This window comes from Garra rufa, chromosome 20 (genome assembly GCF_049309525.1).
Source record: "Garra rufa chromosome 20, GarRuf1.0, whole genome shotgun sequence".
NCBI classification, from domain to species: domain Eukaryota; kingdom Metazoa; phylum Chordata; class Actinopteri; order Cypriniformes; family Cyprinidae; genus Garra; species Garra rufa.
Genome location: NC_133380.1, coordinates 32,639,911 through 32,655,861, shown reverse-complemented (window position 1 = coordinate 32,655,861; position 15,951 = coordinate 32,639,911). Strand labels below are relative to the sequence as shown.

General features: G+C 36.3%; 1 protein-coding gene across 1 annotated transcript in view; it reads right to left on the bottom strand.

Moving 5' to 3' along the window:
* Window positions 1-1,614: 1,614 nt before the first annotated feature.
* Window positions 1,615-15,951, bottom strand: part of ushbp1 (Usher syndrome 1C binding protein 1) — a 19,324-nt gene continuing 4,987 nt past the window's right edge. The window contains exons 4-12 of the mRNA XM_073825551.1: window positions 15,193-15,413; window positions 12,004-12,144; window positions 11,707-11,774; window positions 11,512-11,623; window positions 7,551-7,779; window positions 5,625-5,783; window positions 5,074-5,171; window positions 4,868-4,990; window positions 1,615-2,464 (exon numbers count right to left, since the gene is read on the bottom strand). Coding sequence (XP_073681652.1) covers window positions 2,299-2,464; window positions 4,868-4,990; window positions 5,074-5,171; window positions 5,625-5,783; window positions 7,551-7,779; window positions 11,512-11,623; window positions 11,707-11,774; window positions 12,004-12,144; window positions 15,193-15,413 — 1,317 coding nt within the window. The 3' untranslated portion in view covers window positions 1,615-2,298. The remainder of the gene's footprint in view (window positions 2,465-4,867; window positions 4,991-5,073; window positions 5,172-5,624; window positions 5,784-7,550; window positions 7,780-11,511; window positions 11,624-11,706; window positions 11,775-12,003; window positions 12,145-15,192; window positions 15,414-15,951) is intronic.

The following is a 15,951-nucleotide window of genomic DNA, read 5'->3' as shown; positions in this document are numbered from 1 at the left end:
TACAGCCCTTACTTCATAGTACCCAAGAAACGCAGTGAGTTGGTTTGCAGCGATCGACCTGAAGGACATGTGCTTTCATGTTTCAATCCTTCCGTGCCACAGACCATTTCTGCGGTTCGTGTTAGAAGGACGAGCATATCAGTACAAAGTCCTGCCATTCTGGCTGTCCCTGTCATCCTGTGTCTTCACGAAAGTCGCGGAAGCGGCCCTTGTTCCCCTCAGAGAGCAGGCCGTTCACATCCACAATTACCTCAACGACTGGCTTATACTGGATCAGTCTCAGGATCAGTTGCGCGAACACAAGGACTTGGTACTTGTGCACCTCAGCCGGTTGGGTCTTCAGGTCAACTGGGAAAAGAGCAAACTCTCCCCGACGCAGAGGATCTCTTTTCTTGGTATGGAGTTGGACTCAGTTGAATAGATGGCACGCCTTATGCAGAAACTTCCCCAGTCAACATACCTGAATACGACTGCACGGACAACACTGCGACCATTGCGTATCAACCGACAATTGGTCTAGTGGTCTACGCTTCCTTCACGTGTCGCAACTCGCCTGCCACCACCTCCTCTGGAGTCAGAAGCATCTGAGGTCACTTCAAGCCATTCACATTCCGGGTCTGCACATGCGTGCAGCCATTGATCGTTCACGGCACAGGAGGCTCGTTCAGGACACTGGAAAGGGTAGCAGCCATGGCACTTTGGTAGGGACCCCAATCCGACGTGACGTCGAGAGTGACCGACTGTTAGGGAATGTCTCAGTTACATATGTATCCCGCGTTCCCTGAAGGAGGGAAACCTGACTATGCGTTGCACCTGCTGCCTAATTATACTCGCGCTGTGATCAGCGGCAGCTAGATGCATTTATGCATGCCAATGTGCATAGGCTCGTTTAGTTTACACTCGAAGTAGATTGGTCTCTCTAAGTGAGATCCTAATTCGTCTGTTCGACGTGACGTCTCCGTTCCCTCCTTCAGGGAACGCAGTTTACATACATAACCGAGACGTTTTATTTTAAAACTTATTTTAATAGATTATTTTAATCCAATCATAGTTTTTAATCAAGTATTTTTAGCACTTTTAAGTAATTTTTAGTACAAAAATCCTATTCAAGGCTTTATAGCCCTAGTTTTGTTTTCAGAACTTATTTGAATATATTATTTAATTATTATTTATATTAATTAATCAAATCCTAGTTTTTGAAAGAAATAAGTAAACCATTTTTAGTATTTTTTAGTAAAAAGTACTAAAATAATTCTAATGTATACATTTCAGGATTCCCAAAGTTTTGGGAGTTTTTATATTCTTTAGGATTGACTCTTTTTAATGAATTAATTTACACAGCACTTTTAGTCATTTGTGATTTAATGGATAAGCATTTTACGATTTCTACCTCATAAAATATTTAACTTTTTGGCATAACTAATAAAATATATAATTTTTTCTAGGACTGAAATTCCTGTTTTTGTAGTTTACAATGAGATAATGGTGTCATTTTCAAAACATTGCACTTTGAAAACCGCAGTTGTCATGTAAATGAACGGCCAAAACACTTAACAAATTTCCAGTTTTTAGTTTGTGTTTTTAGTGCATCAAACCAAACTAAATCAAATTAAGAACTGTTGCCTTGCTGAAAAAGTTTTTATTTTATTTTGGTTAATAAGAATTGTTACATCGTTTGTATAGTGCTTTGCGTCAGTACAATTTTGTTGTGTTATTTGTGTTAGATGGACAAAATTGACAGTGTTTTTCTTATGCATACACATTATTGTTGTTTTTGCTTTTGCTTTTGCTTTTGCTTTTATATAGAAAACTATCAATTTACAGTAGTTTTTAAACTACATGAAAACTATAATAAGCTCTGTTTTATTCATTATGTAACAACTTTAAAATTATAAACAAAATGTACTTCTTACATACACATACTGTAGCTGTACACCTAAAGAAAGGAATAATAATTAAAAGCAAATGTTTTTAAGATGTACTGTACACTCACATGAGGATATAAAATTATATCAGTAATATCTTCACAGCAAACTGTCAAAATAAATGCTTGTACAAAATAAATGTAAAATCAGATCAGTAACACAACTTTTGTGTGATGCAGCATCCACACCAGCAGGTGTCAGTATAACCAGCAAACCGATTACCCTATTGCCAAATGGTGCATACTTTGCAGCCATTTGACTGTTGTAGGTCAATGAACTATATGCTCAGTGTTACTAACCTCTCATTCAAAATCAATCTAACTTTCAGAAATGTTTGTCAGTAAAATGACACTAAGAGGGACTATGGTGTTTTTTAGAGTATGGTCTCCTCTCTCCTCCACTCCATAGCTTCCACAGTAGCACTTAGCTCGGCCTCTTCTTTAGCATGACGTTCGCTCATGACTGTGATCTGCTTCTCCAGTCGCCACAGCTGCTCCTGGTGCTTCTTCCGAGAACTTCTGTAGGTGCTTGAAACTTTGCTGTTGGAAAAAATGATTGTGACTATTCTAGCATACATGGGTTGCTGACATTTAGATAAAGTTAATACTAACTTGACACAGATAATGCTAACTTCTTGTAGCTATTGTAATCGGTCCTATGCACACAACTCTAAGTGGGATACTAGTCAGGGTGCACTAACAAGGATGCTAATGTTCTCACTCCAATCTGGGTCACGGCACCAATATAAATTGGTGTTTTTGCACCGTTCCGAACAAGAGTTACAAATCAACATCAACTGAAATGGGAATCAGGCTCACTAACAAGGACTCTAAGGACCACAGCCACGAGAGTCAGTTGCTAGTGCACCTCTTGAGGCCAGGTGAGTGGAGTTTACCTGCACAGCTTTAATTAGGGCTGCATGATAATGGTTAAACAGTTCATCATGATTATTTTGCACAAAAATATATAATCACATAACCACTAATCAAAAGAACGTCAACTTGTGTAGTTTGCTTGCAGATTTAGTTGCAGCAAAACAGCACAAATGACCATGTAAAAGAAAAGGGACTGGCTGTATTAAACATTCATTCAAGCTGAATCTCAATAGAGATCGCTAAACTCCAACTCATGTTTGGTGGCTTATCAGCGCTTTTTCCATAATGCAGAAAGTGTGTATGCATATGGTTGCCAGGTTGGGAAGATTAAGCAACCCACTGGGCAGAAAGTGTAAACTCTGACTGCTGAAATCTGGCAACTGCAACCATGAAAGTTTGTGGAGGTTTGTTACCAACGCAAGATAATGCAAATGTCAAATTAAAATGACATGTTTTCAGGATAAATCCACATATATTGTCATTTAGAGATACTTTACAGCAGAATCTGACCTGTCTTCAGAGTTTCGATAATTGATTCTGGTATTTTCTTATTTATCTCTGTGAAGCTGCTTTAACACAATTCGGTTTACAGTGCCTTGCGAAAGTATTCATACCCCTTCATTTCTTTCACAATTTATTATGTTGCTACCTTATATTAAACTGCTTTAAAAAAACTTTTCCCACATCAATCTACACTCCATACATCATAATAGCACAGCAAAAACTAGGTTTTTAACATCTTTGCAAATGTATTAATAATAAAAAACTGATTCCATTGCATAAGTATTCATACCCTTATCTGGGACACTTGAAATTTAGCTCAGGGCATTCATTGCTTGTAGATGTGACTAATCTTTGAGAGAAGTTAACCTGTGGCAAATTCAATTGAATAGGTATGATTTGGAAAGGCACACTTGTCTTAATAAAAGGTCCAATGGCTGAAAATGCATATCCGGAGTAAAAACCAAGCCTTGGTGTCAAAAAGCTGCCTGTAGAGCTTAGAAACAGAATTGCTTCAAGTCACACATCTGGGAAAGATTTCAGAAGAAATTCTGCTGCACTGAAGGTTCACAGAGTCGATGGTCTAGATGAGCTCCATGATCATATGTGGAGATAGGAGAAACTTACAGAAAGACAAACATCACTGCAACACTCCACTAATCCAGTCTTTATGGCGGCATGCCAAGACTCAATCCTCTCCTCAATGAAGACACATGAACACACTTGGAATTTGCAAAAGAGTACCTAAAGGACCTTCAGACTGTGAGAAACAAGATTCTGTGGTCTGATGAACCTCAATTCTAAGCATCTTGTTTAAAGGAAACCAGGACTGCTCATCACCTGCAGAGTACCATCCCAAAAGTAAAGTATGGAGGTAGCAGCCTCATGCTGTGGGGCTGTTTTTCAGTGTCAAAGACTGAAGGACTTGTCAGAGTAGAAGAAAAGCTCAGTGCACCAAAATAATGAAAACCTAGTTCAGAGCATTCAGAACCTCAGACTGGGCAGAAGGTTCACCTTCCAACAGGACAATGACCCTAAGCACACAGCAAGAGTGGCTTATAGACAACTCTGTGAATGTCCTTGAGTGCCCCAGCCAGAGCCTGGGCTTGAACCCAGTCAAACATTTCTGGACAAACCTGAAAATGTCTGCCAGACCAAATCCAAGCTGACAGAGTTTGAGAGGTGAAGAGGTGAGGAACAGATTGGCAGATAATAGCTGAATGTTGATGTGCAAAGCTTGCTGCATCATACCCAAAAACAACTGAGGCTGTAAAGGTGCTTCGGCTAAGTACTGGTTTAAGGGTATGAATACTTTTGCAATGTACTTATTTCAGTTTATTTATTTTTTATTTGTGACAATTTTGTTTTTACTTTGTCAATATGGTATATGGACTGTAGATTGCTGTGGGAAAAAAGTCATTTAAAACAATTTAACATAAGGCAGCAACATAAAACGTAAAAAAAATGAAGGGGTATGAATACTTTTGCAAGGCACTGTATGCAAGGCACCTACAGATACTCTATTTCATATACTAATGATAGTGTTGTGATGTAGTTTTGGATTACTTGTAGTAGCGAGAAAGACGTGCAATGTCCTCTCGGTTGATCCTTCTCTGAGTAGTGCTGTCTGTGAGCGCAGAGTCCAGCGATTCACGTAAAGCTGCCACTCTCCTCCTCAGTGATTGTTCCCTGCAACAGGAAGCAGATCATCCACGAGTCAAGTAATGTGTCTTTTTCACAAGTGTCTGATGTGGTTTGATGTTTTCTCTTACCTTTGCATTGCTGCTTGAAGTTCTCTTAGGATAGAGTGATTTCGAGGACCAGGAATTCCTCCTCCATCTTCTAGCTTTGCCAGATTTTCAGCAATTCTCTACAACCGAGACCAGGTATATCACTTTTCAGTTTTTCTGAAGCTTTAAAGATATGAAGCTTCTGGTAGTTCAACACATTGGAACTCACAACTTTATGTTATGACACAACTATGAAAACGGACACAGAAGAGACTAAATTGTTGTATATAGCTGTTATTTTAGTTTTCTTTGTGCACAAAAAGTATTCTCGTAGCTTTATAACATTACGGTTAAATCACTCATGTCACATGGACTATTTTAACAATGTCTTTGCTGTCTATGAAAGGTCAGAAAGCTCTTTGATTTTATCAAAAATATCTTAATTTGTATTCCGAAGATGAACAATGGTCTTACAGGTTTGGAATGACATGAGGGTGAGTAATTAATGACAGAATTTTCATTTTTGGAAGAACTATCTCTTTAAGTATCGACTTAATACTGGTACTTTTGACAGGTCACACATTTCAAATCACCTGCTGTGTGGCTCTCCTCTCGCCCAGCTCATCTCGCAGACTGTCCAGAATCAGAGCACCAGCAGAATCCTGGGCACTCTGGACCATCAGCACCAGGTCCAAACACCGCCTCTCCTTCTCCAGGAGCCGGAGGTTCCCGCGCATCTCTGACATCTCCTCCTGTGCAAAAAGATGGCATGTTATGAGAAACCGTACATTTTAAATTTTTGACATGGACATTAAAAAACACAACTAAAATTATGAGATTAAAGTTGTAACATTTTTTAAATAAAGTCGAAATATTTTGGGAATAAAGTCAAAACTATGAGAACAAAGTCAAAATATTTCGAGAATAAAGTTGAAATTACAGAAATAAAGACGAAATGTTTTGAGAATAATGAATAAAGTTGAAATGTTTTTTGTGAATAAACTTGAAATTAAGAGAATGAAGTCGAAATGTTTCAAGAATCAAGTTGAAATTACAAGAATAAAGTCAAAATGTTTGGAGAATAAAGTCGAGGTTACAAGAATAAAGTCTAAATGTTTCAAGGATAAAGTAGAAATATTTTGAGAATAAAGTTAAAATTACAAGAATAAAGTTGAAATATTTTGAGAATAAAATTTAAATGTTTTAAGAATAAAGTCGAAATTACGAGAATTCATTCAAAATGTTTCAAGAATCAAGTCAAATTTAAAGAATAAAGTTTAAATGTTCTGAGAATAAAGTCAAAATGTTTCAAGAATAAAATTGATATGTTTCGAGAATGAAATCGAAATTACGAGAATAAAGTGCAAATGTTTCGGAAATTAGGTCGAAATTATGAGAATAAAGTCTAAATGTTTAAAAAATAAAGTCGAAATATATTGAGAATAAAGTCAAAATTATGAGAACAAAGTCAAAATATTTCGAGAATAAAGTTGAATTTACAGAAATAAAGACTAAATGTTTTGAGAATAATGAATAAAGTTGAAATGTTTTTTGTGAATAAACTTGAAATTAAGAGAATGAAGTTGAAATGTTTCAAGAATCAAGTTGAAATTACAAGAATAAAGTCAAAATGTTTGGAGAATAAAGTCTAAATGTTTCGAGAATAAAATTGAAATGTTTTGAGAATAAAGTCGAAATTATGAGAATAAAGTACATTTTTCGAGAATAAAGTTGAAATTACGAGAATTAAATCGAAATGACGAGAATAAAGTTGAAATCTTTCGAAAATAAAGTTGAAATTACAAGAATAAAGTCAAAATGTTTCTAGAAGCAAGACGAAATTACAAGAATAAAGTTGAAATGTTTCAAGAATAAAGTTGAAATTAAGAGAATTAAATTGTAGGAATTATAGTAGTATTATTTTGAGAGTATAGCCTGCACATACAAATGGCCCAGATTGTGAGCACCTGGAGAAGTTGCCAGGGCACCAGAATTGATTTGAATATATGTGGGATTACTAGCAGAAATCATATCATGTGTTATACTTGCAGAGACAGTATGCTTAGAAATAATATTTCACGTCTTCGATTGCATTCATTAGGCCTATTTGTAGTGCACCAGCCACCTAATAATAGCAATAAGCTTTGTGCTTTTGGTACTTTTTATATAAAACAAAGATCAGCTTTCAAAATCTGTCAGTTTTTAGCGAAATACAAACAATGTTTTATGTGGCAGGACAGATCGCTGAATTAATTCTCATAATTTTGACTTTATTCTCAACATATTTTGACTTTATTGTCGAAACATTTCAACTTTATTCTTAAAAACTTCACATTTATTCTCATTATTTTGACTTTATTGTCGAAATATTTCAACTTTATTCTCGTAATTTCGACTTTATTCTCGAAATATTAAAATTTTCATTTTGTAATCTTATATTTTTTTTATTTCTTTAATGTGGCACTAAAATGCCAACATAGGTTATGAATATAGAAAATAAATTTTTCATAATGGCTCACCCTGGCTGTCACCAGCTCATACAGTAGAGCTGCTTTCTCCTCTTTGGTGTTTTTGGTAAGTGAACTGGCACGACCTCTGACCCCTGCGAGCGTGCCAGTGTCAGGGCTGATCTTGCCCTCTCCTGCTTCGCCCCGCAGCGGGATACACACAGCGGCCCTGTCCTGCTTCAACCTGGAGATCCTCTGCGCAAGTACACCAGCCTTGTCCTTAAACTCCTGCCCTGACAAGCTGCAGTTTACGGAAAAGGGAGAGAGAAAGAGTGAGCCAAATTAAGACCAAATTAAGTGGATTGAGTGAATTGGTTTGGGAAGGTAATTGCATGTTAAGCCACTGTAATTAATCTAATTAGGACTGAAAATAAGGCCAAAGCTTTCTTGAGATACCTGCACTCAGATGTCTACTGAAAATAGTATGCCAAAGGTGTGCAGATGAGATATTTATCCATGTAAGAAACAGATTATAACAACACCTTAATTTTGAAATTAAGCTTAAAGTTAAGAATGAAGTAACTAAGTTAAATAATTTAGCTGGATGTTAACATTTATGTACATACAGTCGTGGCCAAAAGTTTTGAGAATTACATAAATATTGGAAATTGGAAAAGTTGCTGCTTAAGTTTTTATAATAGCAATTTGCATATACTCCAGAATGTTATGACGAGTGATCAGATGAATTGCATAGTCCTTCTTTGCCATGAAAATTAACTTAATCCCGTAAAAAAACTTTCCACTGCATTGTTAAGAAAGCTTCAGGGTGTCCAAGAAAGTCCAGCAAGCGCCAGGATCGTCTCCTAAAGAGGATTCAGCTGCGGGATCGGAGTGCCACCAGTGCAGAGCTTGCTCAGGAATGGCAGCAGGCAGGTTTGAGCGCATCTGCACACACAGTGAGGCCAAGACTTTTGGAAGATGGCCTGGTATCAAGAAGGGCAGCAAAGAAGCCACTTCTCTCCAAAAAAAAAACATCAGGGACAGATTGATCTTCTGCAAAAAGTATGGCGAATGGACTGCTGAGGACTGGGGCAAAGTCATATTCTCCGATGAAGCCTCTTTCCGATTGTTTGGGGCATCTGGAAAAAGGCTTGTCCGGAGAAGAAAAGGTGAGCGCTACCATCAGTCCTGTGTCATGCCAACAGTAAAGCATCCTGAGACCATTCATGTGTGGGGTTGCTTCTCATCCAAGGGAGTGGGCTCACTCACAATTTTGCCCAAAAACACAGCCATGAATAAAGAATGGTACCAAAACACCCTCCAACAGCAACTTCTTCCAACAATCCAACAACAGTTTGGTGAAGAACAATGCATTTCCCAGCACGATGGAGCACCGTGCCATAAGGCAAAAGTGATAACTAAGTGGCTCGGAGACCAAAACGTTGAAATTTTGGGTCCATGGCCTGGAAACTCCCCAGATCTTAATCCCATTGAGAACTTGTGGTCAATCCTCAAGAGGCGGGTGGACAAACAAAAACCTACTAATTCTGACAAACTCCAAGAAGTGATTATGAAAGCATGCGTTGCTATCAGTCAGGATTTGGCCCAGAAGTTGATTGAGAGCATGCCCAGTCGAATTGAAGAGGTCCTGAAAAAGAAGGGCCTACACTGCAAATACTGACTCTTTGCATAAATGTCATGTAATTGTTGATAAATTGCCTTTGAAATGTATGAAGTGCTTGTAATTATATTTCAGTACATCACAGAAACAACTGGAACAAAGATCTAAAAGCAGTTGAGCAGCAAACTTTGTGAAAACTAACATTTGTGTCATTCTCAAAACTTTTGGCCACAACTGTACACAGTCAAACAGTAACGTAACAAAGGCCGCTGTCACATCGAAGTACAATTTTATGGAAAATGCTAAATGAACATGCACACATGGCGATCAAAAAAATGACTGCAAATACAGGCACTATTTGAGACTGAGCCTAAAGGTGCGTCACATTGGCTGTTGTTTGACAAAATTCCACAGGCGAAGGACAATTACTATGAATGAAAAACGGAATAATGATGCCAAAATAAGCATCCAAAACGATTCTGCTGACTAGCAGATAAACAAACCCTAAATAACTACTGTCCAAACAGTTTTTACGGATTATTTTATAATATTAAAGGCGCTATGGAAATCCATTTCCGCCCCTGAATAAAAAATAAAAAAGGTAATTGCGCCTTTTTATCTAACAATTCTGACTTTTTTCTCAGAATTACAAGTTTTTATCTTGCAATTGTGACACTTTATCTCAGAATTGTGATTTAATCTCACAATTATTACTTTTTTCTTTAAATTGCAAGTTTATATCTCACAATTGTGACAATTTTTCTCAGAATTGCGATTTTATCTCACAGTTGACTTTTTTCTCAGAATTACAAGTTTATATCTTACAATTGTGACACTTTTTCTCAGAATTGAGTTTATCTTGAAATTGTGACACTTTTCTCAGAATTGCGATTTTATCTCACAATTGTGACTTTTTTCTCAGAATTGCAAGTTTATATCTCGCAATTGTGACACTTTTTTAGAATTTCGATTTTATATCGCAATTGCGACTTTTTTCTCTGAATTGTGAATTTATTTCTCACAACTGTGACACTTTTTCTCAGAATTGAGTTTATCTCGCAATTGTGAAACTTTTTTTTAGAATTTCGTTTTTATATCACAATTGCGACTTTTTTCTCTGAATTGCGAATTTATTTCTCACAATTGTGACACTTTTTCTCAGAACTGCGAGTTTATATTTCTCAATTGTGACACTTTTTCTCAAAATTGGAAGTTTATATTTTTTTTCAGAACTGCGATTTTAACTTGGAATTGTGACTTTTTTCTTAGAATTGTGATTTTACCTCACAATTGTGACACTTTTTCTCAGAACTGCGATTTTATTTCGGAATTGTGAATTTACCTCACAATTGTGACTTTTTTTCGTAGAATTGAGAGTTTAGATCTTGCTATTGTGACTTTTTTCTCAGAATTGTGAGTTTATATAAGTCAGAATTGTGAAACATATACTCAAAGAAATAAATCAGAATTGCGAGATACAAACTTGCAAATTATGGCAGAAAAAGTCAATATAAAAGAATCATACTCTCAATTGAAAAAAACGTCAGAATTGTAATATACAAACTTGCAGGAAAAAAGTCAGAATTAGGAATTGTTTTTATCTTGCAATTATGACTTTATTTGAGTTTATTTCACATAATTCTGACAAAAAAGTCAGAATTGTGACTTTATATCTCACAATTCTAAGAAAAAAAATCAGAATTGCGAGTTTGTATCACGCAATTTTGAGAAAAAAGTCATAATTACCTTTTTTATTCAGTGGTGCAAACAGGCTTCCATAAAGGGACAGTTCACCCAAAAATGAAAATTCTGTCATTAATTGCTCACCCTCATGTCATTCCAAACCTGTAGGACGTTTGTTCATCTTCAGAACTCAAATTAAGAATTTTTTGATGAAATCCTAAAGCTTTCTGACTCTGCATAAACAGAAACGCAACTGACACGTTCAAGGCCCAGAAAGGTAGTAAGGACATTGTTAAAATAGTCCATGTGACATCAGTGATTCAACCGTAATGTAATGAAGCTATGAGAATGCTTTTTGTGTGCAAAGAAAACAAAAAGTAACAACTTTATTTAACAGTTTCTTTACTTCCGTGTCAGTCTTTAACGCACGTTCATGAGATTACCAGATTCAGTGCTGCTGAAGCATGAGCTGGCGTTCTGACGTAAAACGTCATTGTTTCTGACGTCATTGTTTTTATCAACTGACAGCCCTAAAACAAAGTAACAATCTGTGTTTTCCTGTGTAACTGTCTATATGTATGTGCGCTTAATGCTGTTACCAGAAACATCTGAGCTGTATTAAGTATGGAGGTGGCCCATCAAATAGATTGATTTCTCACATGAAATTTCATCGAACAACAGCAAATGTGACTGTACCTTAAAGAGATATAAAAGAATATAAAAAACAACCTGTTTGGTTTGGTCTCAGCAGTGCCCTCTGGTGCACTGGAGGATGACTCGCCTTTGTCCAAATTCTCATCTGTTGACTTTGAGAGGTCAGGCTGCGGTGTGCTAAATCTTTCTGTAAGAAAAAAAGCACTGTGTGTACTGTATATGTGTGGTACATTAACGTGCGTGAGCTGTAATTCAAAGAGTGCACGGCACCTGTGTTCTGCTGTTTTCTTGCTTCGCACAGGGACAGCAGGTCACTGTAAGCCTCCTCACACTCTTCACTGTCAATCAAAAAGCCATTATCAGCATACCACTCACATATGCACACTTCTCCTGCCAATCTAAGAGGCTAAAGGTCAAGGTTTACAATGTCGAAAAGAGTCAAGAATACACTTCCAGGATCGGTTTTAGAAACAACTGCGAAATAGAAAAGTGACTAAGTGCTGACTCTGGATCAGTGGTGATTTTACACTCATGTAGTGTGAAACAGAGGTGAAGACAGCAGCACACCAGTATGCCAGAGCCATGTGTAAAGCCGAGCTGTCTGCCTCCTGTCGGCTGAGACTCATGCTCAGCTGCTCAGATTCTCCTTTCCTTCTGACCAGTGCGGCATTCAGACGTTCATTTCGAGCTTTCAGTCTCTCCAGGCACCTGCTCAGAAAAAAAAAACCACAAATGTCAGAAGAGATTCAACTCTACCAGCATTCAAACATTATTAAATAATTAGGGTTAATGGGTTTGTTCACCCAAAAATGTAAATTCGCTCATCTTCAGAACACAAATTAAGATATTTTTGATGAAATCCGAAAGCTTTCTGACCCATGTTCAAGGCCCAGAAAAGTAGTAGGGACATCGGTAAAACATCAATGGTTCAACCATACCACGATACGAGAATGCTTTATGTGCTCAAAGAAGTAATAAATGGTAGAACTTTTATTTGTGGGTAAACTATCCCTTTAAGAGGTTGGTAAAATATCACTTGTCAAATCAAATATTTTGATTAATTAATTTTTTTTTCTGAAGAAAGACAAACATAAATAGTAATGAAAGCCACGTTATTAAATGTCATGGATGTATATTTACTGAGTAATCCACTATTTTGTAGAGGAAGGTCAAAATGACAATTTTCACCTGAAATTTGAAGTCAAATTACAACGGGTTAAAAATTACTTTTGAAAGACAGCACCATCATTATTTCATTTCTTTTAGTAAAATCTGTTGACTTTAACAATCTTTGTTGCATTATATGCTATTGGTGACATTTCACACTTTTTTAGAATGTTTTTTCCAATGTTTGCATGTCTGTACCTCAAGACGTATTGAAGTTATCTTAATATCCTTTTAGATTTTAGTTCTCAGCCATTTTTTCTTTCAGAGGCTGTATATTGGTTAGTTCCAGAGATATTGGGATCTAAATGTGGCTCTTTTAGTAAATTGATCAATTGTACACATTATCAGTGTCAGAAACCAAATGTGGGTCACTTTGCATACAGATGATGCTCATTTAAAACTACAAAATGTAGCTTCTTTCTCTCTATCAAAACAATTGCAATTGTCCAAGTGACATAAATATTATTTTTCCAAAGTCTGTGTGCCTGTAACTTTAGAAATATTAAAGAAATATTAAGATCCTTTTAGTTTCTGTTTTTTAATAAACATTTATTTTGACATTTTCTTTTTTAGGGCCCCATATGGTTAAATCCCAGAGATATTAGGATCCCAATGTGACTCAATGTCCAAATTGTTACATTTTACCCATTTTCAATGGTCGTAAACTAAACATTGGTCACTCGCATTCAGCTAATACTTATTGTACTTAAAGAAGAATGTCTGAAGAACAAATACTATTGGGATCTAAATGTGGCTCTTTTAGTAAATTGATCAATTGTACACATTATCAGTGTCAGAAACCAAATGTGGGTCACTTTGCATACAGATGATGCTTTAAACAACTCATTTAAAACTACAAAATGTAGCTTCTTTCTCTCTATCAAAACAATTGCAATTGTCCAAGTGACATAAATATTCTATTTCCAAAGTTTGTGTGCCTGTAACTTTAGAAATATTAAAGAAATATTAATATCCTTTTAGGTTCTGTTTTTTAATAAACATTTATTTTGAAATTTTCTTTTTTAGGGCCCCATATGGTTAAATCCCAGAGATATTAGGATCCCAATGTGACTCAATGTCCAAATTGTTAAATTTTACCCATTTTCAATGGTCATAAACCAAATGTGGGTTACTCACATTTAGCTAATACTTATTGTACTTGAAGAATGTCTGAAGAACAAATAATACTGGGATCTAAATGTGGCTCTTTTAGTAAATTGATCAATTGTACACATTATCAGTGTCAGAAACCAAATGTGGGTCACTTTGCATACAGATTATGCTTTGAACAACTCATTTTAAAACTAGAAATGTAGCTTCTTTCCCTCTATCAAAACAATTGCAATTGTCCAAGTAACATAAATATTCTTTTTCCAAAGTTTGTGTGCCTGTAACTTTAGAAATATTAAAGAAATATTAAGATCCTTTTAGGTTCTGGTTCTTAATAAACATTTTTTTGACAGTTTCTTTTTTAGGGCCCCATATGGTTAAATCCCAGAGATATTAGGATCCCAATGTGACTCAATGTCCAAATTGTTAAATTTTACCCATTTTCAATGGTCATAAACCAAACGTGAACTCACATTCAGCTAATACTTATTGTACTTAAAGAAGAATGTCTGAAGAACAAATAATATTGAAAGCAGAAATGTATCTTGTTTCTACGGTGGCCGACAGAGGCCAACGCGCTGCAAACAAGAAAACACATGCAAACAGAAAAAAACGACAACAAATTAAGAAAACATCTTCATCAGTTTGACAACACAGGCGCTGCAAATCCTCGCAACGGAAACACAAATACGGAAACGCGCTGCAAATTCTCACAACACAACCAAACTCAGAAACGCGCTGCGAACACACGAACGCGCTGCATATCGCACAGTCCACAACGGAAATGTTTCAGGGGGACCTCAAAAAGTGACGAACCCATCTGGGACCTGATTATTTTTTCAGTGGCTGTTGGTCAGAGCAGAGGTGTTATCGGTGAACTATCGCTTTTTAGTGATAGTATAGTATCACTTAAAGGTGATAGTGATATAAATAATCAGGTAATATAGTGATATAAATAATCAGGTCCCAGATGGGTTCGTCACTTTTTGAGGTCCCCCTGAAACATTTCCGTTGTGGACTGTGCTATATGCAGCGCGTTTGTTAGTTTGCAGCGCCCTCGTGTGTTCGCAGCGCGTTTCTGAGTTTGGTTGTGTTGTGAGAATTTGCAGCGCGTTTCCGTATTTGTGTTTGCGTTGCGAGGATTTGCAGCGCCTGTGTTGTCAAACTGATGAAGATGTTTTCTTAATTTGTTGTCGTTTTTTTCTGTTTGCATGTGTTTTCTTGTTTGCAGCGCGTTGGCCTCTGTCGGCCACCGTATGTTTCTCTCTATCAAAACAGTTACATATAAGATGTCTAAGTGCCAAAAATACACTGAAATGGTCAAGTTAAGGCACATGAGAGACAAGAGGGAATGGAATCAAACCTGAGACTCAAACCTGAGAACCACAGAGTGGGTTTTGGTGTTGTTGTCTTTGGGTGCAGATCATGGATAGCGTAATCCGAGGTCAGTATAGAGGAATAAAACTATTAATCTCTCACCTCTGCAGCTTTTCGATCTCAGCCTGAAGCACAGAGTCAACGGTGCAGGGAGACGAGGGGGAGTCCGGCCTGGAGCTGGGTAGTTTGTGGGACAGAAGAGGGGATCCAGGATATGGAGGAGTGGAAAAGCAAGGGCTCGACGTTCGACTGCAGGACAATGTTGGACTAACAGGAGGAGAACGACTCACTCCATACAGCCATTTCCTCTTCAGGTCCACTACCTGCCAAAAAATGAGTTCAGTAACACAAGTTATTTAATTAAAATGATATGACTAAATTCAAAGTTTTAGATTTTTTGTGTTATTTTCCTTCTAAACATGCATATTAAATCTTAGAAAAATTATGAACAATATTATGAATAAAAACATTAATAATAATTATTATTATAATCCAAATTCCTATATTTTATGATAATTGATTTACTATTAAAGCAATAAAAACAATGATGACTACTATTAATAATTATTATTATTATTATCCAAATTCCTAGAAATTATGATCAATATTTTTTCAAACTAAAAAGTTGCAGTTTTTTTATATTAACAATAACTAAATAGCCTTTTAATATAATTATATAAAAACCCATTTTAATAATTATATAAAAAATGCCATTTACACTACCAGTCAAAAGTTTTTGAACAGTAAGATTTTTTTATATTTTTTAAAGTCTCTTCTGCTCACCAAGCCAAGCCTGCATTTATTTATTTTACATTTTTAAATGTTTTTACTATTTAAAATAACTGTTTCTGTGGATCAAAT